This window comes from Ursus americanus, chromosome 25 (assembly GCF_024610735.1).
Source record: "Ursus americanus isolate L20-20 chromosome 25, mUrsAme1.1.p, whole genome shotgun sequence".
Taxonomy (NCBI): Eukaryota; Metazoa; Chordata; class Mammalia; order Carnivora; family Ursidae; genus Ursus; species Ursus americanus.
In genome coordinates, this window is record NC_142151.1 from 15,963,530 (window position 1) to 15,990,584 (window position 27,055).

The 27,055-nt window shown below is 41.5% G+C and overlaps 1 protein-coding gene across 2 annotated transcripts in view; it reads left to right on the top strand.

Moving 5' to 3' along the window:
* Positions 1–27,055, top strand: part of PTPRO (protein tyrosine phosphatase receptor type O) — a 239,282-nt gene that overhangs the window by 192,250 nt on the left and 19,977 nt on the right. Inside the window, exons 16-23 of one of the 2 annotated variants that reach the window (XM_045781388.2) lie at positions 2,381–2,449; positions 4,814–4,897; positions 10,899–10,934; positions 14,492–14,573; positions 23,478–23,568; positions 24,615–24,691; positions 25,251–25,385; positions 25,607–25,729. In XM_045781388.2, the coding sequence (XP_045637344.1) occupies positions 2,381–2,449; positions 4,814–4,897; positions 10,899–10,934; positions 14,492–14,573; positions 23,478–23,568; positions 24,615–24,691; positions 25,251–25,385; positions 25,607–25,729 (697 nt within the window). The remainder of the gene's footprint in view (positions 1–2,380; positions 2,450–4,813; positions 4,898–10,898; positions 10,935–14,491; positions 14,574–23,477; positions 23,569–24,614; positions 24,692–25,250; positions 25,386–25,606; positions 25,730–27,055) is intronic. The other variant, XM_045781387.2, reaches the window with a different exon arrangement.

Consider the following 27,055-nt stretch of genomic DNA (forward strand, 5'->3'; position numbering starts at 1 on the left):
CCTCTGCTATGAGCCTGCTTCTTCCTCTCCCACTCCCTCTGCCTGTGTTCCCTCTCTCGCTGGCTGTCTCTATCTCTGTCAAATAAATAAATAAAATCTTTAAAGAAAAAGAAAAAGAAAAGAAAAGAAAACAGCCTGTATTGAGGCAAAGCAGGCATATTAACGGGGACCTCCATTACAGTACCCCAGGCAAGAGATGGTAACGCTTTTGTCCAGGGTCGCAGCAATAAAGGTGGGGAGAAATGATCAGATTCTGGATATATTTTGACAATAGAGGCATTTGCTAAGGGGATTTGCTAACAGATTGAAGGTGAAATGGAAACGAATAAGGGTCAAAGATGACTGCAAGGGTTTTGGTGCTAGCAACTTTCAGGATGGAGTTGTCGTCAACTAAAATAGGATTCCAGGTGAGGATTTCAGAGTTGGGGGGCGTTGAGGCTTCAGTCTTGGAAATGAGAAGTTTGAGAAGACGGCAAGTTCAGCTGTGGGGTAGGCAATTGAACATAAAAGTGGTGTTCAGGAGTGAAGTCTGGAATGAAGATATAAGTTGGTATTAAAGCAATAGACTGAATGAAATTCTCCTTTACTGGAGGGAGAGAGCATAATGAGAGAAGAGGGCCCTGGATTAAGCACCAGAGCAATCTAATATTCAGATTTTTAGGGAGGCAAAAAAAAGATAAGAGCAAAGGAGACTGGCCAGAGGCACCCAGTGGAGTGCAAGAAAAACTAAGAGAGTGTGTAGCCTGGAAGCAAGGGAAAGAGTGTATATGGAAGTGGTTGGTCAAGAGCAATAATGCCGTAATTGGGAAGCATGCAACAAATGTCAGCTCATAATAATCATAGTGGAGGGGGTGGTAGTAGGTGTGGTAATGGGTACCATTCCAGGAGCGTTCTCTGTGGTGCATACAGCAAGAGGTTTAGGAGAAGTGGTTCTCGTTCAGCCAGCCGACCATTAGAGCAGAGATTCTTCACAGTTTTTGTGCCATGATCCTTTCTGGCAATCTGATTAAGCCTGTGGATCTCTTCCAAGAATAAAGCTTTCTTTTTAATTGCAAAAAATAAAATACTTAGGATTAAAAAGAAATTAATTATATTAAAATATGGTAATCAGAGTATTTAACAACTGCATTGCATGTTTCTTTATTAATACATTAGATAATATTTAGGGTATCTAATAACTCTCATAATTTCATCAGAGTGATGAATATGAACAATATTTCGATACCTGCAACAGGTTCATTATAGAAAAACATGTGCAGTTTCTGTGGTTAGCAATCTCGCTAGCACTGATGATACTATTGTGGCTTATTGCCTATTTTAGTAATTAAAAGAATTGCTAGATTTCAGTTAGAGGTTGTGAAAACAAGATGTGCTTTTCCCCCACTATGTTCACGGAGCTCTAAATTTTATCCTTGAGCACCAGGTAAGACCCATTGAATTACAGGGTAAAATAAATCCTACATATGGGAAATTAACAAAGGAAAATTCATTGATGATATGTAATTTCTAACACAGCATGATATAACAATATAGTAGTACATCTTTCAAAGAAGAAAACTGTTCTTACACTCGGTAATAAGAACAGGGAGATCGCTAAGGTGATTAACAGATGTGCCAATAATGTCAAAATCTCTGCTTCAATTCTGAGTAAGTCCATCAGTTTCATCTAGGAGGAGAATGAGGTGCATGAGCCCCGGTGAGCTGTGTTGTTTATCCATGACATTAGGCAAAGGTGAGAAGGCATGAGAATATGTTTACCTTTGTCTTCCACTTCTTCTGGAAAAAAAAAAAAACTTTAACAGTATTTTCTACGGACAGATTAATAAGCAACCTTTTGGATACAAGGCACTGCATAAGCCAATCTGTTTCAATATGTCTCACTCTCTTTACTCTTATCTCAAGTGATAAATCACACAGGCATCCCTACATGAGGGGAAAATTCTGGAGGAAAAAAATAATCCAACTTCATCCACCATCATTTTAGAGAGGAAATCAAACTGCTTTAAAAAACAACCCCACAAAGAGTATGTGCTAAAAACAGAAAACCCTCGGGCTAGGAGGCTTTGTGAAACCCATATACCCCAAATAGCTCAAAGATTTATGTTAGGTTCACAAGTGCCCTTTGGAAAAGATTGTAAACCAACTCTTCCTGACTTCAAACAACTTGATTAGGGCTTGTGCAACCTTATGAAAAAGTTTTTTATCTTTCTATTTTGCATTGCATGCGAAAGAGGAACACATGGAACTTATATTAGCTTTTTTTTCTTTTTTTTTTTAATTTAACGCTGTGATGATAAGCCAGTAGAGAGTTTCTTTTATGTCAAGGTAAAAGAGTGCTCTGTCAAGCAGTAACCTTGATTTTGTGGTTCCTTTCAAACAGGGAATGCGGAGCAGGAACTTTTGTCAACTTTGCATCTCTGGAGAGGGATGGAAAGCTTCCATACAACTGGTGAGAATTACTTTGGAACAAGCCTCTAGATAGCTTATCTATGCTGTGTGTGTTATCCAAACTTTATTTTACTCTCTTTGGGGGATGCATGGTTTTGTCTGATTGTCCTTTTGCAATTTCGGTGAGAGTGGACCTTCCAAGGTTAGCTTTTCTTCACTGGATGTATTAGTTTATATAGGTTTACTACGGTTGTGAAGTAGAAAATGTCTTAGTCTGCTGACTATTCACTGTTTTAAACAAAGGACTAACACAGGCATGGATATAGCTCGAAACCATGCTGACAAAGGGCTTCAATGCAGGAGTCACACTGAACGAGTAAGTGTGACGAAGACACAGGACAGACCCCAGCAAAGCAGCAGGAGACAGGGCAGCATCTCAATTTCAAACTGACATTTCAGTTCCTGAGAATATGAGCCCCCATTTCTGTTCAAAATCCAGTAGACATGTACAGCCCAGGGCTCTCGGCTCTTACACTTACAGGTGAATAAATAGCAAAGGCAGTAAAGTCCATTGGGAAAACCTGGCCTTATTTTTCCCCCTATGCTCGAGTATGAAGGACCTAGAGGGAGGAGGTATTTGGAGAATTAAGAACGCTTTATCAGGAGATTAAATTGCTTGATATTATACCTTAACACTGATACGTGAGAATTAACGATCCTATCCTCTGCGCTGCAATGGATACCCAACAAAATTGCTACTGAAGTAACCATTTAATATAAAGCCAGCCCTGCTTACATGATCAGGTTTGTTTCTTTTGCAAGCCACCATGCAAAACACATTTATTTAAACGTATACATTTCATGTTAATCCTTGCTAAATGGTCTTTTTTTTTTCTTGTTTTCCTAACCCCCCAAAATGGTGATCTTCAAGAAATAGATAGGTGAGGCTAGAAACATAACGGAATCAATAAGGGACGGAGGGCTTTAATCAGAATATAACTTCTGCTTCCCTGAACGGGCATCTGGCAGTGGAAAGTCTAGTTGAAATAGGATTCTTTTTAATAAGACAGTATGTTGTACTTTTTAAAATTTTAGCCTGAATGGAATTTTGCTATTAAATGACAATTAATCCAACTGTGAAGAAAGAAAACCCATAACCCCTCGATGGTAAAAAGTCAGTGAACTGTTCTAGGTTTGTTCAAATATATTAACATCTTGCCAAGATTAAGAGACTAATTCACTGATCTTTGTTTCTTGTGTGGCTCGCGCTTTAAAAAGACCCAGTCACAAAGCAGTGAAGAACAGCCCATCTAGGAATTAATCCACTTATACCTGGGACTCAGGATAGCTGTGTATTGACTAACTGCACAGTCACAATTGACAGAATATGGGACACCAGTTACGGGAGAGCTAAGGCAAAAGAGAATTCACTTCAGGATCTTTCTAGAAAATCTAGAAAATTCTCCTCCTGCTCTTGGCAAAGATGGTTTTTCCAGCACCAGCATGTTCTGGCTGACAGAATAGATATCTCAGTGGGAATCTGTAGTAACTAAAGTGACAAGGTGACAGCATTTCCCCTCCTGGTTCTCAATGTAGCTATAGACGCAGCCATAGGACGTTTTAAAATCTACATTAATGAATGTTCTATTTTGCACGTGGTTTGAATACCTGAAATTGAACTCATACCGCGCTTTTTAAACCAACAGACTGAATTAGAAGTAAAGTATGACGATATGATTTTGCTCCCACTCAGCTCAGTATTAGTCAGATTACGGACCAGGCAGTTTCCATGAGCTACTTGTCTTGAATCAATGATACCTAAGCGTCCTCCCATCGCTCTGTTTTAAGGGTGATTTTTCTGCGATGCTGTATTAACGTAAACGAAAAGTAATATAGAAAGTCACACCTAGGAGTGCAGCTTTATGAGAACGTGTCCCGGAAGCTTGGGGTGTTTACCAGAATCAGTATAAGCGGAAATTGACTGTTGGTTGATATTTCCTCACGCAAGCCGCTGTTAGCGATCCAGTGATGTTATAATGGTTCCTTAAAATAGGTTCAAGCATGACAAAGGTAACAATATCCAAGAATAAGACTGGAGGTAACAAATGAGGCATTTAAGAGCCTCAATTAACTGAATGTAACTTGTAATCACTTAATAGCAGACTAATCGGCACAAAATAGGTTGAAAGGAATATATCTGATTACAATATGGATGTGTGTGCATAAAGCTGGTGTTGGCCATACGATAGCACGTAAGCCTTCACGTTTCAATTTTGCAGAATGGAATAATCTTTAATTGTAATTAAGATGCTTGTCATTTTAATTGATCCCAGTAGGTAATTTACTGATATCTGTTCACAGTTTATGTTACTAACTCTTGCCACTTTTTCATCTCTACATCTGTTATATCTATTAATGCTCACAGGCGTAGGAGTATATTTGCTTTCTTAACCCTGCTACCCTCATGTCTTTGGACTGATTATCTTTTGGCATTTTATATTAATCCTTGGTAAGTGATTTTTTTTTTTTACTGTTTACCTAACACAAAGTCTATAAAGTTAGCTCTCCAAAAGTAAAACCAAAAGGAAAAACTCTCTCTAATTATCTGATGTGTTTGGATGGCATCTAAAATTATTAATCATGTGTTGAAATGGAGTGAAATAGTTCATGGTACCAAGATGCTAACTAACTGTAATGTTTTTCCAATTAAAATTTTCTTCTTGGGATGTTCTTGGCAAGCTTTTCTTCCATTTATTACTAGTCATTTGTTTCTTCATTCAGTCAATGCATTGGCTTCTCATCTTTGTAAATGGTGCTTCCCTATTTTCCTTACCATCTCCATCCATTAGAGAGCTCCGTATTTCCAAGAAGGGAGAAATGCATTCACATAGAGAAGCCCAGAATACTTTACTGTACAGGTGTTAGTGTTTTCAAAGTAATGCTAACTCAATGAATATTGAACAACTAAGTGCAAACCTCTTTGTATAATTATCTTATTTAATTATCCCGCAACTCTGCAGAGCCCCATCCTAGAGATATGGAAATAGAGGCTTAAGGAGATTATCTTAACATCATACTACTATCTAGAGAATCCAGGTTCCAACCCCAGGTCTCTCCAAAATCTATTCTTTCCTCTGTAAAAGCAGCTTCCTTTAAATTCTCATTTTCTTAACCTTTAAATCGTTTTAATAATCAAATCTCAAAGAGTATCCTTTTCAGTTTATATAAAATCTAATAACAATAATCTTAAAATCTGGGACTAGCATACCTAGGAGGACTATTTCTTTTCCTGAGCTGTAGGAAAAAAGTAGTGGTTTCCTGACGAAAACCAAAAATCATTGTCCTGAAGTCTTCCATGGTGTTTAGGTACTAAATTATGTACAGACAGATCCAGATATATGGACAACTTCAGAAGGACTCAGAAAAAAGCAATAAATATAGTTCATGAGCTAGGAAAAATGGCCTTTGAGTGGAGGGAGTGGGGGGAGAGAGAAAGATGAAAAGCAACCTGTAAAGTTATTTATTCAAAAAGACAGTTGATCAAATGTTCTTCAGCTCCTCCAAGGACAGAATAAATACAGCTGGCAAGGTTAGGACTTCAAGTTGCAATAGAAGAAATACCAAAAAGGACTTCCTCACAGTACAGATTAATACCAGCATCATTTGGGGGAGGGGGCGATTGTTTTAGTTTTTGTTTTTGCTTTTGTTTTTTAAGAGAGACTAGAGGAAAACTGTTGAAACATGGTAGACACTGATGTGCTAGGTAATGAGGTCAGAAGACTGTCCTGGATGATGAGGACCCATCGCTGTTATTCCAAGTTGGTTTTAATAACAGTTTTGAGTATAGGGCTTTACCCATAGCCAGCACGATATTTTAAGTATTTGATATCAGATAGTATTCAGTTATGAGTAGTGCATATAAATTCCATTTTGACCTTCAAAATAGGCATCCCTTTTCACTGGACAACTCCTGATCATTCTCAAGTATTCTTACTACCATCAGACTCCTTGTACCCAAAACCCTTAAAGTACCCTCCACAGATTTCAATTCAAACACAAACAAAAAGATGCATATACTATCGTATTAATTTTTCCACTTAATTCTCTGACTTTCCCACAGTTTGGTTTCTAAGCTTATATCAGGCCTGTGCTTTTTTTGCATGTCTCTCTTAGTAGGTCCCCCTGATGAACACATCTTCCAATTCCAACAACCCCTTCAAGGTCTGCCATTTATAGTACTGATCAAATAGCGTGAGACCCAAGTTAGGGGGGATAATCCCCTTCAGTAGCTGTGTTTGTTTGTTTGTTGTTTTGGTTTTTTTTTTTTTAAACCCTTCAGTCGTTTTTAGAAGAATGGTCTTGAGACTGTAAATGGTTAATTCCAGGTGAGAAGAGAAGGCAAAACGTAGAGCCCCAGGCTTTCTGTCACTTTCGGCAAACCATACACATATTAACCAATAGAATAGACTGAATATAGACTCAGTTTTCAGCCGTAGGCTTGTGTTAGGTCAGATATAACAGAAGTAAAATACATGATCCTTGCTTTTTTTCAGGTACACCTAGCTTACCACTCACAAAGCCACCCGAGGTCCCTACTGTTCACTACTTTTCATCTAGTAACTCCTGGATGTTTTCCCCTGCTTTCATTTGCTAGAAGCCATTTTTAATCTTCCTCCAGATGTGTTTGTCTTCATATTTCACCTCGTCTGTTAACAACCACTAGAAATAACAGAGCCACCCACCCCACCTCCTTCCTCAGCCACGGCCTGCTTCTCCAAACTGACAGCTTCATGGGAATAGACGTTCCCCTTAATTTTGTAAAATCTTCCTGATGAGTGGTTCACGTGGAAACCAGGAGACTCTTTCTCTCTCACAGTGTTGCTCAAATCTTCTCCCAGGGTGATAGCAAAACCAGAGCCGAGCACCAGTGCCCAGGTGGCTTAGTTTCCAGATGGTATTCTGCCAGGATTTCTGGCTACCCTCATCTCAGATCGGGTTTCCTATTCAGAGAAAACCATTTCATTGGGACCAGCTCTCTCTGGATTCATTGTTACTCCTCTCTTTTTATTAACACCATAGTCACCTCATGCTCTGCTCAAGTATTCATCTGCCTGCTTGAAATTCACAACGGTTGTCATTTCAAGTGTGAAGCAACATTTAGTTTCAACTGCTCAGCTCTCCTCCATATTTTATTCAAAGAACGATATAACTCTAAATGCCTTTTTAAGATTTGGGGATGATTTCCAGTTAGCTCATGACAGAGTAGTAGCGTTTATGAAATTGGGGACATTTAGAGTATTGGAGGCTGTTGTTTGGGGGGGGGTTGTTTGTTTGTTTTTAGTCTTTGTAAATCCCATGTCTCTGCCATTGCCTCCTCTTTGCAATGAATTCCAGTCTGGCCGGCTTTCCAAGATCTCACAACCATGAAGAGTTATGCATCTTAACTTCTTGAAGTCATTAGGATTTTGAACCTTACCTATCTGATAAAAGTAAAAGCGAAAATTGAAAGATGTGCATGACCATGTAATATATACTGTTTGTCTGACGAGTGTTACCAATTACTCAAAAAATCTTTGGCAATGACAAGATGACACCCTAAACCTCACCTCAAATGTTCACAGTAACAGGCACACCCATTAGCTCTTTCCATAATGCACTGATGTCAGAATGGCTGACAAAACCTCCACTCCCATGTTTAAAAGTGAGTTGTCCCCTAATGTGAGTCTTAGAATTAGCACAGCAGTTGAAAACGTAGGGAAATTCCATCAATGTGGCCGTAGAGTCTCATAATTCAGTCCTATCCTTATCCCACCACCTAAGGATATGAGAACCCGGTGGAATCACTGGGAATTCTTCAAAATCTAAGCAGAACGTAAAGGTTGTACACAAATCATGAAGACGTCCACTTAAACATACCCTTTTGGCAATAAGTCATTGAAAACATGTGGTGGAATTTTACATTCTGTGTAAAGTTCACTCAATCAATGAATGAGATTGAGAGGAAAAAAGTGCCTGTCTTCCAGGAATCAGGTTTCTACACAGCTGTTGAATAGTAGCAGCTTAATATTTCAGCACTGAATTTATTCAGTGTCACTCTCCCACATACATTTGTTTCTTCCCAGTTTCCCTTAAAGTCTGTTTGGATAGGAAAGGTTTGGTTTGGGGGTGTGTTTTTTTTTCCCCACTCCCAAGCACAAGATATGTTGGCAGCCTCATGACTTCACCAAACTGTTAGTTATCTCAGCGAACATTCCTCTGTCATAAAACACCAAAGTCATCAACTCCCACGAGACAAAGTGAATGTGGAATTCCTAAAATTAACTGCATTACCCCCACAAGAGCTGAGTAAAAATTATTCAAAATGCCTAGATGATATGGCTCTGCCCAACATGACAGTGGTGTTTTGAGGGGGTGAGGGAGAAGCAAAGTAAAAACCAGAATGTCTATTCCCTCTAAATCCCAAATATGGAAGACAGAGGATGAGAGAGAACAGGACAGGCGCTCTTGAGTGGATGGTCGTCACTCAGAAGTGGGAAGAAGTAAAAACTGCCTGAAACCAGGAAATGAAAACCAGAAACACCACTTATCTTAGTGGATATTTCCCTACATTCCCTGCCCTCGTAACTTCCTGTCCGTCTCCCAGTTCCACTTCCTGAGTCTAGTATCAAACTCCTCATTGAATCATTAAATAAAATTGTGGGGACAACATGACAAAGGTATATTGTTTCAACCCAATTCCCTAAGCATTTATTGAGCACCACCATGTGTCCTATTAACTGTGCTCGGCTCTTGGGGGGTGGGGTTGGGAAGGACTGTGTAGTGAGGAGCACAGATGTGACTGACAGACACCGGGAGAAATATTCCATGAACAAAGGGCTACGAGAGCAGAGGAGGCAGTGCTTCATTCGGCTACAGCCTTTCTAGAAATGAAGGTACCCAGACATTCACAATTCTGATTTTTATTTTTTTAAAGATTTTACTTATTTTTTTAGAGAGAATGAGCGTGAGCAGGGGGAGGGGCAGAGGAAGAGGGAGGGAGAGAATCTCAAGCAGACTGAGCTGAGAATGGAGCCTGAATCGGGGCTTGATCCTACCACCCTGAGATCATGACCTGAGCCAAAATCAAGAGTCAGGTGCCTTAACAAACTAAGCCACCCAGCCGCCCCCATAATTTTTAATATAAATAAATATTCTGGCATATGAGAGCATTCAGATCACACTGGTTATTTACTACAGATGGTTTATTTCCTGAAAGTTTGAATGCTTCCATCAATATTTAAAGACCTTGGAAAACTATTTGTAAAAATTGTCACTCAAAATGATATCAATATTTATCATTTACATAAAACAATAAAAATACAGTAGTGAAGTGTTTCAGCAGAGACCATATTCACATTCACTAACTTAGGTCAGTTATCTTACTTGTTGGTTGAGAGCGATTACCCTCAATAGCCCCTAAAAACGTAATTAACTGAAGCATACATTAGCATTACATGTGTTTGAACTTACAAAATAGTAATGAATTAAGAACTAGCAAATAATAGGTACAGTTCTGCAGATAGCTTTAAAAACTAGTTCAAAATTAAATAAGAACAGTGCCATAGTAGAATTCTATAAGAAGCATGTCAGTTAGTTAAGCATCCAACTCTTGGTTTCGACTCAGGTGATGATCTCAGGGTCATGAGATTGAGCCCCAAGTCGGGCTCTGTGCTCAGCGCAGAGTCTGCTTGAGATTTTTTTTTTCTGCCCCTCCGGCTCGTGCGTGCTCTTTCTCAAATAAATAAATATTTTTTTTTTAAAGATACATGCCGGGGCACCTGGGTGGCTCAGTCATTAAGCGTCTGCCTTTGGCTCAGGGCTATGATCCCGGCATTCTGGGATCAAGCCACACATCAGGCTCCTCTGCTGGGAGCCTGCTTCTTCCTCTCCCACTCCCCCTGCTTGTGTTCCCTCTCTCACTGGCTGTCTCTCTCTCTGTCAAATAAATAAATAAAATCTTTAAAAAAAAAAAAAAAAGATACATGCCAACACTGATAGCCAAACTCACATTCCGGGGGAAGATGCTCAAAAGGTTCTTTGAGTCTTTGACAACCAACATGCTGACCCTCCCAGACATTTAGTTCTCCCCTTTATTCCCCAATTCTTTCCTTCTTGCTTATAGGTCCCAGAGTTTTCAGGCAACAGATATTTCTGTATATTTATAAAATACTTCAGCCACATAACCACTAGTAGCAAGAGATTATATTTCTAGAATTTAGTATTTGGCAAATCCAAAGCGTAAAGTACAAGTATGTTCCTGTAATCTAATAGACTTTTTAAGAAGTGAATCTGAAATTATCATCATTATCTTCTCACTTAAGGAAAAGTAATTAAACAAACGGGAGGTATGGTTAATGAAAATTAAATAAAATTGAGGTACCTGATGTAGTTATTTAAAGCTCTTCAAGTTTCATCATTATGTCAATCGATTCTTTTGCCCAGATAAAACTTTTTTTTTTTTTAATTCTCAGGAGTAAAAATGGTTTAAAGAAGAGGAAGCTGACTAAGTAAGTTGTTTCTTATTATTGAAACATAATTGACCTATAACATTGTGTAAGTTTCAGGTATGCAATGTGTTGATTTAATATACTGTTATAATGCAGTATGATTCCCACCGTAGCATTTAGCCAACATCTCCATCCTGTCACATAGTTACTGTTTCTTTTTGTGGTGAAAACATTAAAGATTAGTCTTAGAAACTTTGAAGTATATAATACAGTAAGTTTTTCTCACTGTTCTTTTTTAAAATGTTTGATTTTAAAAAGTTCTTCACTTTGTCTATTAAAACAATTGCTGGTCTTCAAACAGAAGGGATGCTTAAGAAAGAGGCAAATGTAGGGACGCCTGGCTGGCTCAGTCGGAGAAGCGTGCGACTCTTGATCTCAGGGTCGTGAGTTCAAGCCCCATGTTGTGTGTAGAAATTACTTAAATAAATAAAATTTAAAAAAAAAGGCAAGTGTATATTTCAACAGCTAAACTATTATGTGTGGGTGTTTACCCATATGGGTGGCAGAGACCCACTAAGAAAGTGTATCCCAGAAAACAAGTGAGGAATAAGGAAAATTGTCATCATGTGAAAACTGAGAAAGAATGCATTGTTAGGAATTATAAAAGTCTTGTAGAAGGAGGTCTGCCATTCTAAATCAAGGAAACCTCTAATAGTTAGCTACGTCAAAGCCGTACAAAAACCTTTGCCATTTTATACTTGAAATGCTGTGCTTAGTGCAGGGAAAGGCTTTTACTCCATTTGATGTTATAATCAGTACTTTGAGAAATGCTGTCTCAGGAAATCTTTATAATAAATAGAAAAGAATAATTACTGTAGCTAGCCTATGGTTTCACTTATCTACTGAACTGCTAAGTCATAAGAATTAAGATTCTGATGGGCAAAAATTACCCATCAGTTGATTTCAAAAGCGTAATTAGAGTGTCACCTCCAGGCCGTTAGTTAAAACTCTGCATATAAAGAGTGGAACATTTTCCGTGCATAGAGTTCATCTTTGATATTTGCCTTGGATAAAATATTGGTGAATTAATAGGAAGCAATTAGGTGTTCCAGCCAAATCTGTGGCATTCACGCTAATGAAGTATATAATACCAAAGAATAGTTGATGCAGAATATTTCTCTTCAGCCTTGAGTGACATACAGATTTTTTTCGGGCACAGATAGATAAAAGAATAATTTTTTTCCTTAATCTGTTTCAAATCAGTGTGCGTTCCATTGGCATAGATCAACTGATGCAAGAGAGACAAGAGCAACTAAAACAGAAGAGAGGTAGTGTCACCTGGAAAGAATGATTTGACAGAAGCAGAAAGACTTTGTTGCCCAAAATTCTTGGTTGGGTTGTTAAGTGAGGTAGAGAGGCATAGACTCGAGCAGTAAGAAGACAGGGTCTCTGCACCAAAAGGGGAAACTATGGGGCTTTCTCCTCCCAAGACCCGACAGGGAGGAGGAGAAGCAGGACGTGGACGAAAGTCTGGGTAGAGTGTAGGTGTGGTAGGACCTGCCCACAAGCCATGTCACGTCACATCATATCACGTCGCATCACGTCACGTCACGTCAAACCAGCTTCCTCCTTCCTTCTTCTCGTTTTCTTTCTGGTCCTCCCTCCTTCTCTAAAAGCCATTTCCTGAGGGGCTTCCCTGCCCCACATTTCTATTTGCTTTCTCTTTACCCTCTTTCTTCCCCTCCCAAAGCCACCCCTCACCCCACACCATGTCCCCCTTAGCTTCCCTTTCCTGTCTGTACCTATTCTCATTTCACCCTCCTTTGCTCCACCTTCTCGTCTCTCTTTTTCCTCTAAACCTTTGTCCTCCTGATCTCTGCTCCGTCCCAGCTTGCTTTTGCTCCTCCTTACCATCCTCCTCCTCTCCCTGAGGTTCATGCTTCTGTTTCCTGGCCCTCCTCCTGTCTCTCTTTTCCTTTTGCTTTTCCTAACCCACAAATATTTTCTGGTTGCCTTCCCTATTCGTGCTTCCATTTGGGATGAAAGCTAGAATCGTTAAATCCAACCCTAAGGTCAATGCACTTCTCAAAGACAACGGCCAGAGAGGGCAGGTCTAATAGAGTTCATTCTAGGGTAGGAGCCCCAGGTTTAGCCATTCTTTTGGAAGGATAGCAAGTTTGAAGTGGGAACAGCTTTCAACCAGAAATCATCCTCCCAGGGTGCTGGTCAGCATTCTCCTGCCGAGTAGCTGCGTGATCTTGGACTATTCAGCTGACTCATTTAGCCTTGGCTGTCCCACGTGAAGCATGGGGCTGATGTTGCCCATGTCTAGTTAAGAGATTAACCGAGCAATATGGCCTGTGCAATTATAACATACGCACTGGGATGTGTTTTATGGATACAAGTCATTAACGCTATTGGGTGAAACCATTAGAATTCAAGTGTGTCTCTGGGAGGTGTAACGCCCTTTAAAATCTACTAAACTCTTAACATAATCTATCAGATTGGGTAATCAACAATGTTAAACAAATAACTACTAATAATACTATGTATTTGCTAATAGGACATAAGGCCACAGGTGAATGATATAAGCTGAGTAATTCGCATGAAGACTAAGGGAAAGGTCAGCTGTGTGGATCCTGCCAAAGTGGAAAGGCTTGGATTCGATGACAGAGCACAGCATCCTGCGGAAGCTTAGGGAGCAGGTTGGCATAGGTAAACTCGGGGAGGATAAGCGGCTACAGAAAACTGTAGGAAGCAAAATATAATTCTTATTCACGAAAAGAAGAAGGAAAGAGGGGAGAACTTCAGCGATAGACACAGACACATAAGCTCAGAAGCCTTACTTGGTTGTACCGTTGAGCCTTTTTGATATTTTTATAGATACACAGGCCTCTAAACATGGCTTTCTAGGAAGGAGGCTCTAGAAGCTTTCTGGATATGTGCTTCCTCGCACCCTGCCTCTGCTCTGAGGAGACAATGTAGCTAGCAATACAGTGCCTTATACTTGGAAAGCTGCTTAAACTTACAAGGTTCTTTAATATACCATGGGTCAACCTTGGAAGGTAAGTATGACCACAGTATTTTATAGATGAGAATGTGAATCTCACAAGAGTCAGGCAAATTTTCCATGATCACATGGTCAATAAAATAAAACCGAATCTCAGTTCTTCAGACTCTAATCCTTTGTTCTTCCCCATATATCAGCGTTTTCTAGAAACAACATAAATACTATGTATATAAGTGTGTGTGTATATATGTATATTATATATATGTTTTGTTGCTAGAGTATATATATATTATATATAATATATAATAAGTAAATATATATATGTATATACATATATATATATTATTGCTAGAGTAAGAGCCAATTGAAAATCTAGAGATCTCTCCCATCACAAAGAAGTATAATTTCTAAGCCCCTCTTTTTAATCACAACCTATTAGGGACTGATAACTTCAACAACAGCAACAAAAGATGAGTGCTAACCTTGGAGCAGTAAAGCTTCTCTTTTTTCCGAGAAAATCGTCCATGTTTGAAAAGTATGACATTAAACAGTATAGATACCTGTCAACCAGATTTTTAAAACCTACACTTCTTTGTGTTTGGTAAAGCCCAGTTCAGCTGGATGACTTTGACGCCTACATCAAGGATATGGCCAAAGACTCTGACTATAAATTTTCTCTTCAATTTGAGGTGAGTGGATCAGGTATTTCGCACCTCCTATGGTGGATGAGGCATGGGGCCTGGCCGGTCAGGACGGGCGCCCTTTCCCTGCTCACCGGGCAGGACTTGCGATACGTTCATAATGGGCAGCACGGTAACTGTGCCGGGCGTGTCTCTTCCGCTGATGAAAGTGAGGGCATCCTTTGCAGGTCAGGGCTAGGCATCCCGGTGGAAAAGAGAGAACAAACGTGGTAGTGGGGTGAGCAAACACAGTCCTACGAGAAACCATCACTGAACACCAGTGCAATCGGGTGTGCGGGGAAAAGCAAGGTGAGGATTTAGGTGGGAAACAGAATTTCCCTTTCAGGGAATTTTTAGTGCGTCCTTTATGTCACGGAGGCCACAGTAAGGGTAGGTGAGCCAGTGGGTGAGACGGAACCCCCCTTTGTCTTCTGGACAGAGAAGAGCCTGTGGGGCAGGGGGAGGTCTTAAAGCTATAGGACCCCTGGCATTCTGCTTGATAATTCCTTGTGAGGTTTCCTTTGCTCTTGGGGGAAATTAGGGAGTTATACATGGTTCACATGGAAAAAGAAAAACAAATGGCAACACCTCCTTTCTCTGAAGCAAGGGTATTCTTTGAGTCCACGACCACGCATCCGAGGAGATGGAAAGGAGTCAGCCTCGGATCTCAGCGGTGTGAGGGGTATAACCGGTCCTTGGGGTTTCTTCCCGTGTATTTCACAGCTCAGGACAGTCTGGGCGGCCTCATCCTTCAGGTTCTTACAGCAAGGCTTGGGTGGGCCGTGATTCAAGGAGACCAGGGAAAAGAAAGAAATCAAGTGACTTTTCTAAATACGGCAGTGTTTTCTTAAAGGTCTTAGGTGTTCTTTCGTGTGAAATACCAGGCTGTCGCAGGTAGCTGCTTTGCCCTGGTTTTTCGTATTTATTCTTTCCCCTCCTCGGCTGAGGACATCTTAGGTCTGCAAGCAGCAGCAGGAGTCCTGGTGTGGATACAGTGCGAGGGAATTTAGGGATGATTACCAAATACAAAGCCCCCTAACTACCACCTGTGTCATCAGAAATTCCACACCGAGCCCGGCTCAGTTATCCATTGCACGCGAGTGTGCAAGAAGTTGTGGGTGCTACACCAAACACTACATCTCAGAGAATAGAACTTTCGTGTGAGCTGGAGATCTATGACAAAGATGGCATTTCAGAAAAAAAAAAAAAAGAGATTTTCTTTAAGAACACATATGCCAAACTCGGGAAAAAAATAAATGTCTGGATAATTCTGATAACGGTGATGAAAATTATGATGTATGTACACTTTCAAATTCATTGAAGCCTCCAGCTCTTCACCCCTACACGACAATGTGACCTTGGTGACACAGCTAGCATCACTGCCCTCGCTGGGAGGGTTGGGAGTACCTCCCAGCTTATGCCATCAAGCCCCAGTGTGATTATTACTGTGCTCCTATCGTGCACCATCAAAGAAAATTCAATGAGCCATTTTTTGGTAAAAAGAAAAGATGATTTTAATGGTGAATGACACATCATTCAGACTAATTAGACCAAAGAAAGAGGGCATTTTTCAAAGGGTGCTGAGATATCTCATCTAATCAAAGGAATCATATAATCAGAGCTAAACCAGAGGGAGGAAAGGGAACAGCTCAGTCTCAGGAATGATTGGAACCAGGGGCCACACCCCTGCAGAGACCTGCTTTTTTTTTTTTTTTCCATTTCTACTTCTCTCTCTGTCATGGCCTCTCTCTCTTTCTCTGCAAACCAACCTCTTTCTCACAGTGGAAAACAAAACCACCCACAACCCCTGAGCATCACATCCGAGAATTTTCAGTTTCCAAAGGGAACTGTTGACTCTCCTTCTTATTCAGAGTTTAAAAATTAACAGGAGAGAATACTGATTGGCTGGCCTGGGTTGTGATGTCCTCTCAAGCCAACTGCAGCCTGAGAGGTCAGAGTCAAGTAGGAACTGGACAGCTCTTACTGGAACCACTTGGCTAAACCAATGGGGGGCACTGTTCCCCAAAAAAGGAAGGACATTGGAGAACCAAACAATAAATGGTTAGATCCTAGCTTCAGATGCTTCAAAAATGTGAAAAGTAGAATAATAAATTCTGTGTGCTAAATGTTTAATTTATACCATGCTGAGAGCTTTTATACATTCAATATATAAATGAACACATTCAGGCTTATTCCATAAGAATTATAAAGGAGGTAGGAATGTACTAAAGTGGGAATCCAAACCCCTTCATTCTCACAACCATTTTGCCATTAATTAATATTAAAAAAAGCCACAATTTCTCATCCCCTCAATTTGTTCATCCATTCAATGAGTAGGCTGAACTAAATCAGTGGTTCTCAACTGGGCTAGTACAGGCAGTCCCCCAGGGAGAGTTTGTGTAGGAGTATTTTTGGTTCTCATAATGCCTTGGGAAGAAGCTACTAGTGGTATTCAATGGAGAAAGGGACAAGGATGATAAATGTTCTGCAATGAGTGGGACAGTCCTGCACAACAAAGAATTGTCCCAGGCAAATAGTATTCCGTTGAGAGACACTGGACTAAATGTGGGACAAGAGTACATCCAAGCTTTCTAACTCATGTGTATTAGAATTCTCCAGAGAAACAGACCAATAGGAAATATATACATTTATACATAGATAAACACTAATAAAATATAATATAGTAATATAATTCATCCATAAGTTGATTACATTATGTATTTCTTATACAATTATAGAGTTCTTATGTATTATAATATGTATATCCTATATACAATAATACAATAGAAGAAATATATGAGTCCTATTTTAAGGAACGGGCTCACACAGTCATGGGAGCTCACAAGTCTGAAAACCGCAGGGCAGGTTGTGGACCCAGGGAAGAATTGATATTGCTGCTCAATCCAAAAGCTGTGAGGAAGCAGAATTTCCTCCTCCTCAGGGCACCTCAGTCTTTTCTCTTAGGGTCTTCACCTGATGGATGAGGCCCACCCATGTTATGGAGAGCAATCTGCTTTCTCAAAGCCTATGGATTTCAATGTAATATCACACCTAAAAAAATACCTTCTTGCAACATCTAGACTGATGTTTGACCAAGCACCGTCTAGCCTGGCCAAGCTGACACATAAAATTACCCATCACACCATGAGTGGAAGGAGTGTTTAGTATCTTTATTTATTCTGAAGCTTTTCTTCATCTGTTTTTGTTCTTAGAACGTTGTTGATCCTATAGGTAATTTATTGGGTGCCGAGTCCTCCTATTGTGTCCCTGCTCTGGTGAGAAAATACAAATTCTTCTCCAGCAGTTTGCTTTAAGTCACAGGCTCAGGCTGTATTTTTTTGAGCTAACATTTGCCCAAGCAGTGACCCTGACTCACTTCCTTTTTCGTTCATCAGCCCTCAGGCACCGCCAGCCTCCACCCCCCATACCTGGTTTTGGGATGTATATCAGACCTGTCACATGGCAGCCATCAAATTTTCCTGAAATTGGTAATTAATCAAAACTTGAAGGGGAAAAAAAAAGGTTTCCTGTTCTAATAAGAACCCAAGAGGGTATTAGGATGGCCAGATCAGCTGGTCTGGCTGAATTCAGTAGCTGAACAGTTGTTTGTTCTGTTTGTATGAATGCTTAATACTTGTATTCATTCGGATACTGACATTGAAAGATCACACTCATACTGAGAAATTACATCATTTATAAGCATTATGCAAATTGAAACTAATGTCTGGGTTTACATATATTACCAATACAGCTATAAGTCATACATGAAGCTATATGACTTGCTAATTTGCACTCACTAAATACATTCCTTTTTCACTCTGCATCTGATTTTGGATCTGCTGGAAAGATTGATTATCCTTCTGATGAAAATGTGCATCTTTTCTTAAGGAGGTTTGGGACTCAGGGATTAGATTCAGTTCCTCATTTCGTATGTCTCATATGGAAAGGTTTTGAAGAGCCAGACTTTAGAGCTCAAAATTGGAGAGCCCATGAGACATACCATATATTGCTCATTCTGCCATTAATTTCTGTGTTTTGTATTTGTTTGATCAAGATGCTAGCGAAAGCCCTTGCCATCTTTGTTCAGAAATGTGGTTGCAAAGGCCAAAACAAACTGCATTCCTTGCCACATAGTTCATGAGAGATGAGCCTTGATTTCTGCTGGCAGCTCCCATTGGCAGCTCTTTTAACCCACGTTCTGGTCCAGTTCCCTGGAGACCTACCTGCAGCCATTGTGGAAATAAGTCACCTGGAACCCTCTCCAGCAGTGCTTACTCCAGGGGTCTTGCTTGGCTCCCAGACCTGAGTTTTCCCTCTTCTTGTTCCTAATCTTCTAGTTTTGGTCTCTGTTTCCAGGTGCCTATACTAGCAATCTGTCCAGCAGCTGGAGTGTTGCCCCTAAACCCCAACCTAGTGCCCAGGGCCCTGCCAGCTACTGCTAGACTCTCCCGAGGTTGGCAGCCTTCTCCTCCGGTCCTCCATCACCTCCCCAAGATGCCCATTACTACTCCACCCCATTCTTCCTTTAGAGTACCTGCCCTGGGTTAAATTGTGTCCCCCAAAAGATATGTTGAAGCCCTAAGCACTCAGTTCCTCAGAATATGACCTTATTTGGAAACAGGGTCATTGCAGATGTAATTAGTTGAGATGAGATCATACTGGAGGGGTGTGGGCTCTTAGTCTGATTGGTGTCCCTATGGAAACACAGCTGTGTGAAGACACAGAGATGAGCAGGGAGAAGGCCATGTGGTGACAAAGGCAGAGATTGGAGTTATAGAGCTGCAAGTAGGGGAATAGCAAAGGTTGCCAGCAAACCATCAGACACTAGGAAGAGGCGGGAAGGATGTCCTAATATTCCTCTATAAATGACAGAGGTGAGAGAGGTCAGAAGTCCCTGCTAACACCTTGACCTCAGATCTACAGCCCCCAGAACTATAAGACAATGAATTTCTGTTGTTCTGAGCCACCCGGCTTGTGGTGCTGTTATGGTGGCCCTCAGAAATGAGATCAGAGCCTCACTAAGCACCTTGTTCTAAATCCCGTCTCCTTGTGTGTTTACCTGAAAATGAGGCAGACCTTGCCCAATTCCACCGAGCCTTGTACTTGCCCCAGATGGTACCACCGCTGTCAGCACCACTGGTGACGTCGTGACTCCTCACTTGTTCGAGGCTAGTCATCGAACTCACCTGACTCTGATGTCCCACCCGTCCCAAAGCAAATGCCAAATACTTAGCACCTGCTGCCATTGTTACAGACTCTAGAGCCAGAATAGAGTTTTCGCTCTTCTCAGAAGGTGACTGTGCATGCTACGGGCTGCATGCGTCCTCCCGAAATGGATATGTTGACGAGATGGAGGCTTGGGAAGGTAAGTAGGGTGAGGCAAGAAAGATCATGTGAGCACACAGCAAGACGATGGTCACGTGCAGGCCAAGAGAAGCCCCAGAATGAAGTCTAGCTTGTCAGCACCTTGACCTTGGACTGCCCAGCCTCCAGACTGTGAGAAATACATTTCCATTGTCCAAACCACCCAGTCTGTGGTGTTTTGCAATGGCAGCCTGAACAGACTGATGCAGTGCATACGTTTGTGCTTTGCTTTCCCCGACTTGTGTGCTTCGAACACAGCCAACCCAACGTAGACTCATTGGGCTTTAGTGACTATATTAGTTTCCTGGGGCTGCCGAAACAAATTACCACAGTCTTGGTCACTTAAAACAACAGAAATTAATTCTCACAGAATTCTAGAGGCTGGAAGTCCAAAATCAAAGTGTTACCGGGGCCATGTTTCCTTTGAAGGCATCAGGGGAGAATCCTTCTTTTCTCCTTCCGGCTTCTGGAAGCTCCACATGCTCCTGGCGTACATCTGCAGGACTCCAATCTATGTCTCCGTCTTTCTATGGCCTTCTCTTGTCTCTCTTAGAAGGACACTTGTTCTTAGATACAGGACCCACCTAGATAATACAGAATAATCTCATCTTATGATCCTTAACTTAATTACATCTGCAAAGCCTCTTTCTTAATAAGGCCACATTCATAGGTTCTGGGGGCCAGAATGGGACACATCTTTTGGGGGAGCCACCACTCAACCCACTGTGCTTGACTACATGGCCCAGGAAAAAACACACGCGGTGATAAATCATAACAGAAACAAAACTGGCAAATCAAAATTCAAAAATGATTTATGCCGGTTTCAGGCCATCCCCTCATCCTTTGCCTTTATGAAGATATAAGCCTGCGGAGTTTCCATATGGTTGGAAAGAGAATAACTGCAAAGCTACTGAACTGGAAACTTAATATTTGATTTTCCACTTAGCGACAGGCTAAATTACAAAAGATTGCGAAGCATTTTGTGTACGCCTGCTGTTCCCACTCCGCCGCGGTTCAGCCTCGGCAGTCTACACTTACAGTGTTCAGCCAATTAAACCTCTCTTATCAACTAGGGCATTTACGGCAGGGAGGCAACTCACAATTCAAGTTCTATCAGTTAGCCAGCTTCAATATGTGCTCTGGCTCCCAGCTCCAATCTGTTCCCACACCTTTCTTTCGCCACCGAGGCCTCTTCCCATGGCTCATCAGTCTGTCCTCAAAGCAGGGGATTTTCGGGGAAGGTTGTTGGTCTGTTCGTGCAAATGGCAGAGGAGGGAGACGTTAGGCGTCCAGACAAAGCCAAACAAAGAATCCGAACAGAAGCATTTTGCCACCGTTACCAGTAGTGCCGTATTCATATTTGTGGAGTGTCATCGTTCCCTTGGAAAGTCACAAACGTGACCGAAGGATGGAAATGTTGGTAGCCTTATCTTACAGATAACTGAACTGATGTCACCAAGTTGAACTACGTTTCCGAGACCCTACAGTCTCTGAGTGGTGCACCAGAGGAAGCCAGAGGTTTTGACCAGCCACCTCTAAAGACACTCTCTAAGAGGAGGGTGACTTCCAAACCATGTTACGCAATGGGAGCGTCGTTTAAACTAGCTTCTAGCTGCCAAGAGGAACTAACCTAAAAATAGCTGAGGTTTGCTAAAAGTAAATTTTGTTACTTATAAGAAACAATAAAGTCAGTCTTTGAAAACCCTTTAAAACGGAAAAACCGCTTATAAATGACAGTGACACGCTTCTGGTTAAAGGCATTTAGCAAGCAAGGATTTTTTCTGAGACAGAAAAAGTCCCTTTGTGAATTGAGGATCAAAGTCAGCATAGCTTGTCTTTAAGGTTGGCTTCAACTTGGGCCCCAGAGCTCGGGATTTCGTGATCTTAAAAAGCCCCAAGTGTTGCAGAATGAAAGGAGGGAAGAGATCTGAGTGATTCAGGTCGGTCCATCCGTGTGGACCGCAGCTTTGCATGCCAGTACCAGTGAGCACATTAAGCTGTCAAGAAACTTCTATGTGGAAACAACAGAAGACCCAAGAACTTGGTCTCTCTAATGCATATGCTTTGCAAAGAACACTTAAATCAGGACAGAAAGGCCATGATAGAGATATGCCTGTTCAGTCTCTCAAAACATCACCAATGTTTCCATCCCCCTTCAAAAGTCTTTCAAAGACGCTCCCAAACTCTTCCCCCAGGTATGTATTCCTCTCGCTTATGAATCTTTGGAGGAAAAAATGGGAGGACTTATGAAAAGTAAATGTGTATGCAACATTAACATCTTATCTGAGTAACAAAAATTACAGCAAGTGGTTTCTCTACCGCCTCAGTGAAGTCTCACAGAGAAGTGCATACCATATAGATAATTCCATTTGTAGATGGTTGTATGTGCTGTTTGCTAATATTCCCTTGAACTTTGTGCAGGAACATAACCAGATCTGCTGCGTTGGTCGTGCACTGCCCAACTCCAGGGAGCTATTCACATCGACCACAGCATCAACGATGCCTCCTGGGAAATCCAGGTGGCCTGACCATACCTGCTTGTTTCCTATAAGACACATGAGATGAATGCTTAGAAGCCCCCCTGGCCCATCACATAATCTTGTTGAAATGTGATGGTTGTCTGTTTACATAAAAATTCCCCTACCAATGCACATTCTGGTTATAAGATTTATAGCAGTGCTGATAGGCACATGCAGACAGATATTTGGTTGTTCCTATTTTCACTGAAAGGTTTGCCTACCTGCTACTGATTCATCCTTACTGTCCAATTTATTACCAGATATTTAGTGCCTGTAGATCTTCTTGTAACACAGGGAATATTCCGTACTTGTTTCTCATTCTTTTACTACTTTCACCTGTAGGAGAAATATCTACATTTCCCCATAGAATAGACATGTTTACACATATTGCATACATTTCAGTTAACATATACCTCCAAAAATCTGAAATGTGTCTCTGTTTTCAAATTTTCCATACCTTGGGTGATACACATAATTCTTACCTTCTCCATGGGGTCACTAAGCTGTTCAGGGTAGTTATGTATTATATTAGCCCTATTCCTGCAGTAATGCTATAGAAGCATCCTATTGGGTAAATCTCAAAATCTCAGTGATCCACAACATTTATTTATTTTCCTCTCTCAAGGGTCTGTAGGACAGTGGGCAGGTCTGCTTCAGGCAGTGGGGCAGAGTCAGGTCTGCTCCAAGCATCTCCTCATTCTGGGGCCAGCAGCTTCCCTCGGCATGTTTTTCTCGTGGCAGAGGGCGGTAGCACAGGAGGGAAAACCAAACTGAGCACGCACACGTAAAGCTGATCGGAATGATTGCTACCCAAGTTCATTGGCCAAAGCAAGTTGATGACAGTGGAGTGGAGAATAACCCTCTGTCCCAAAAGGGTGTGACTGGAACATCATGTGGAAGAGGGGGTGTGAAATTCTATTACAGACAGGGAGTGAGGAATAATCCAATGTGAATACAATAAGCCACCGTGAACAATAATCCAATCCACACCAAGTACCGAAATCTCAACTCTCTTCTCTGTCATTTACAGGAGTTGAAATTGATTGGACTGGACATTCCACACTTTGCAGCAGACCTTCCACTGAACCGATGTAAAAATCGCTACACAAACATCCTACCATGTAAGATTGTCACCAGAGCCTGTCCTATTCACGTCTCTCAAAGGTTGATGGACTGTTACTGCAGATTCATCAGTTTCACCAATCTCTGGCTAAGCCCAGCTGTGGTCTGGAACCTCAAGGCCATCTCTGCAATTGCATTGATCCCATTCATGCTTTGATGTTATTACATCCCATCCTATGTAGGAATATTGAATTTCTTTGCTTTCAACTGAATTGTGTCTGATGATCAGGAAAAACTGACCATTTGGCTCTTCGGAGATCAGAAATCTTAGCCAAATTAGGATAAGATCATCCGAGCTCTCATAAACTATTTTCGGTCAACTCCCTGACAAGGGAAGGAGTGCAATGTACTAAAATGCCTCCTCTTTCTTACTTCTGGCAGGTTCTCTCGTTGCTTAGCATTTGGTAATAAAAGCAACATTCAAGAAAAAAAGTAATATGAAGCACTTACCAGACAAATAAAATACATTCTAATATAGATTTAACTTTCTTCTCTGCTACACTGGGTAGACGTGGGGGGATTGCTGGGAGAAATGGAGAAGTGGGAGGAGGGGAGCTGAAAAGCTCTAGAAGGACTCTCTTGATCGGCCTTCTTGATAAAATTACATGGTGTCATCTTTAGAACACTTTATCTGTACGCATTCCAGAATGTACTTTTCTCATCTGAAGTCTGTTTACACAAAGCCCGCGCAACTCCACCTTCCCTAGGTTTCCCAAAGGTAATGGATTTTCATGGGTTTAGGCTACATCCTCTAGCCTTCCATACAACCTACCAGATATTTTAGTTCCTCTAAATATCCTGCACAATGTCCCCACAACCTGGAGACAAGGACAGAGGAGCTGATGGGGAGGAAACAGTGATTGAGATGTGTTTCTGTATTTATTTAAACAAGAAACTAAGATGGAGGTGTGGCTGAGATATCAGGCTAAAATAAACCTGACCTACTCTGTCACGGGCTGATCTGAGTTATTATTTGGATAAAGAAGGTCAAGACAATTCTTTCTGCTCACATTTTTAATATTTCTTTTCTTCTTGTTCTTCACAGATGACTTTAGCCGAGTGAGATTAGTCTCCATGAATGAAGAGGAAGGTACAGACTATATCAATGCCAACTACATTCCTGTAAGTAAAAGACAATACAACATTTTTTAAAACCGGGCATCCAAATTCTAGCTCAGCCAGAGAGGACGATTCCAACAGTTGTAAAGAAAGCCATTCTCTACCTGGCCACCCGACTCTCAGGAACAGTTCCCATCAGTCCTCTTCAGAATAACGAATGGCGAGGGGCGGGGGCCAGGGGAGCCTGTAGATGAGTAATGTTCGGATTTCTCTGTTAAGATCTGGTGAAAGTAAATAATTACACTAAAGACCATTTTTCTCGCATTTAAACTTCAGTTTTGGTAACCCACCTCAAAGGGTTCCACCTGAGCCCCTGTGCCTTAAAAATAGTGACTGTTCTCACAAAAAAGGTGTGAGCACGAGGCTTACCATCACGCAGACCGATGCGGGTCCGTTACTCTGATTACCTCTTTGATGAACAAGGGAGAGAACACAACTCAGGTGTGTGGTCCTTTGCCAGGCTTATCCCCCGGAAATTCTCAGGTTTTCCTCCTTCGTGTGGAACAGCATTTGGTGTGCACAGTGGCTCCTTAGGTGACAACTTTGTCACTTTGTCTTTCAGGGATACAACTCACCCCAGGAGTATATTGCCACACAGGGGCCACTGCCTGAGACCAGAAATGACTTTTGGAAGATGGTTCTACAACAGAAGTCCCAGATTATTGTCATGCTCACGCAGTGTAATGAGAAAAGAAGGGTAAGTGCCTAAGGGGGCTGTCCCCACTGGCAGCACAACCTGTACCAGCCGTGGCCACGGCTTGAGGGCTGAGTACCAGAAACTTCCGCTTGCTTCATTTTTCATCCTCACGATAGTACGTTACTGTTCTTCAGAGGCAAGGACTTCTGTGTTCCCTAAGTGAGCACAGACTCTCTTCCACAGCCTGTTTGGTTTAAAAGGTTGTGCCATTGTCCCCTCAGGTGAAATGTGACCATTACTGGCCGTTCACGGAAGAACCCATAGCTTACGGAGACATCACCGTGGAGATGATCTCGGAGGAAGAGCGGGATGACTGGGCCTGCAGACACTTCCGGATCAACTATGTAAGTCACGACGCGCACGTTCAGGGGCTGTCCCCGTGCTGAGGGGACACCCACGTGTCAGAGGCCGACCACCATCACGTCAGACTGTGAGCTCTTCGGCCTTTGCAACACTGCTTTCTTCAAGAGCTAAATCCCACTCCGAACGTATTTATTTCCAACTTCATCAACAGTGGTGTGGATGAAATGGTTGGCCTGGAGAGCCCGAGGAGATGGGACGAAAGGTCCTCACGGTTCCATCTCAGATTAGCCCAGGGCCATGGGAGACACGGGGAGTCACTGCTCACCAGTTAGGACTGACGAGAGAAGTTCTCATTGCTTATACTAAATTCCATGTGAGAACAGCGAGGATATATAAGATACACTTAAACTTTAAACACTTAGACCATAGTTCAGTAGTTTGGGTTTGGTTTTGTTTGGCTTTTTGCCTTATCTTTGTTCTGGTTTGGTTTTTATTATGTCAAAGGTACTTCTAGGCCTTTTTTACCAGGGTTCCATACCTCTTTGAAATGCTATTGATCTCTGAATATTAGCGTGTCAGAAAAAGTCTGCTTTTCCTGGGCCTGCTACCTCTCGGATGATCAGCTTTGGAGCTTATGCTGAATGTAATGTGCTGCTCAGGGGCCGACATCAGCCAGTCACCCTGCTGCCTTCTTCACACACCACAGTTCCAGAGAAGAGGAGGGCGTTTTTCCTGTAGTCACTTGAACATGCTGTCTGTTGAGGCATTGAATGGGAAAACCCCCACTGCAATGTTCTCTGCTTAGAAACAGCACTTCCTAACTGTGTAGGTCAGGGGATGGTAGACCGAGCTGTGGACCAATGGACCACTGCTTGTTTTGTAAAGCCTGTGAGCCAAGAATGAGTTTAAATTTTTAAATGGGTGAAAAAAATCAAACGAAAAATAGTTCACACGAAATATGGAAATGATTTGAAATTCACATTTCAGTGTCCACAAATACCATTTATTGAGACAGAGCCGCACATTTGCTTACGTACGTATCAAGCTTGTACCTACCAAGCTCCATCAAGCTTGAGTAGTTGCAACAGAGACCATATGCCCCCTAACCCCGAAACTACTTACTGTCTGCCCTTCACAGAAAATGTTTGCTGACCCTTAATATGGACAATGGAAACAAAGATTGTCCATATCAATACAGCATAAGTACTCATTAACTCATCATTTATTGATATTTGCAAGTTTAATCACTTCTTAACTACTGGTAGTTAACACTGGCTTTTGCTAAAAGGGGAATTCAGGCAAATCCGTAGCAGACTGTTGTTCCCGCTGCTGTTCCATTTTTTTTTTTTTTTTGAAATGGCCATCTC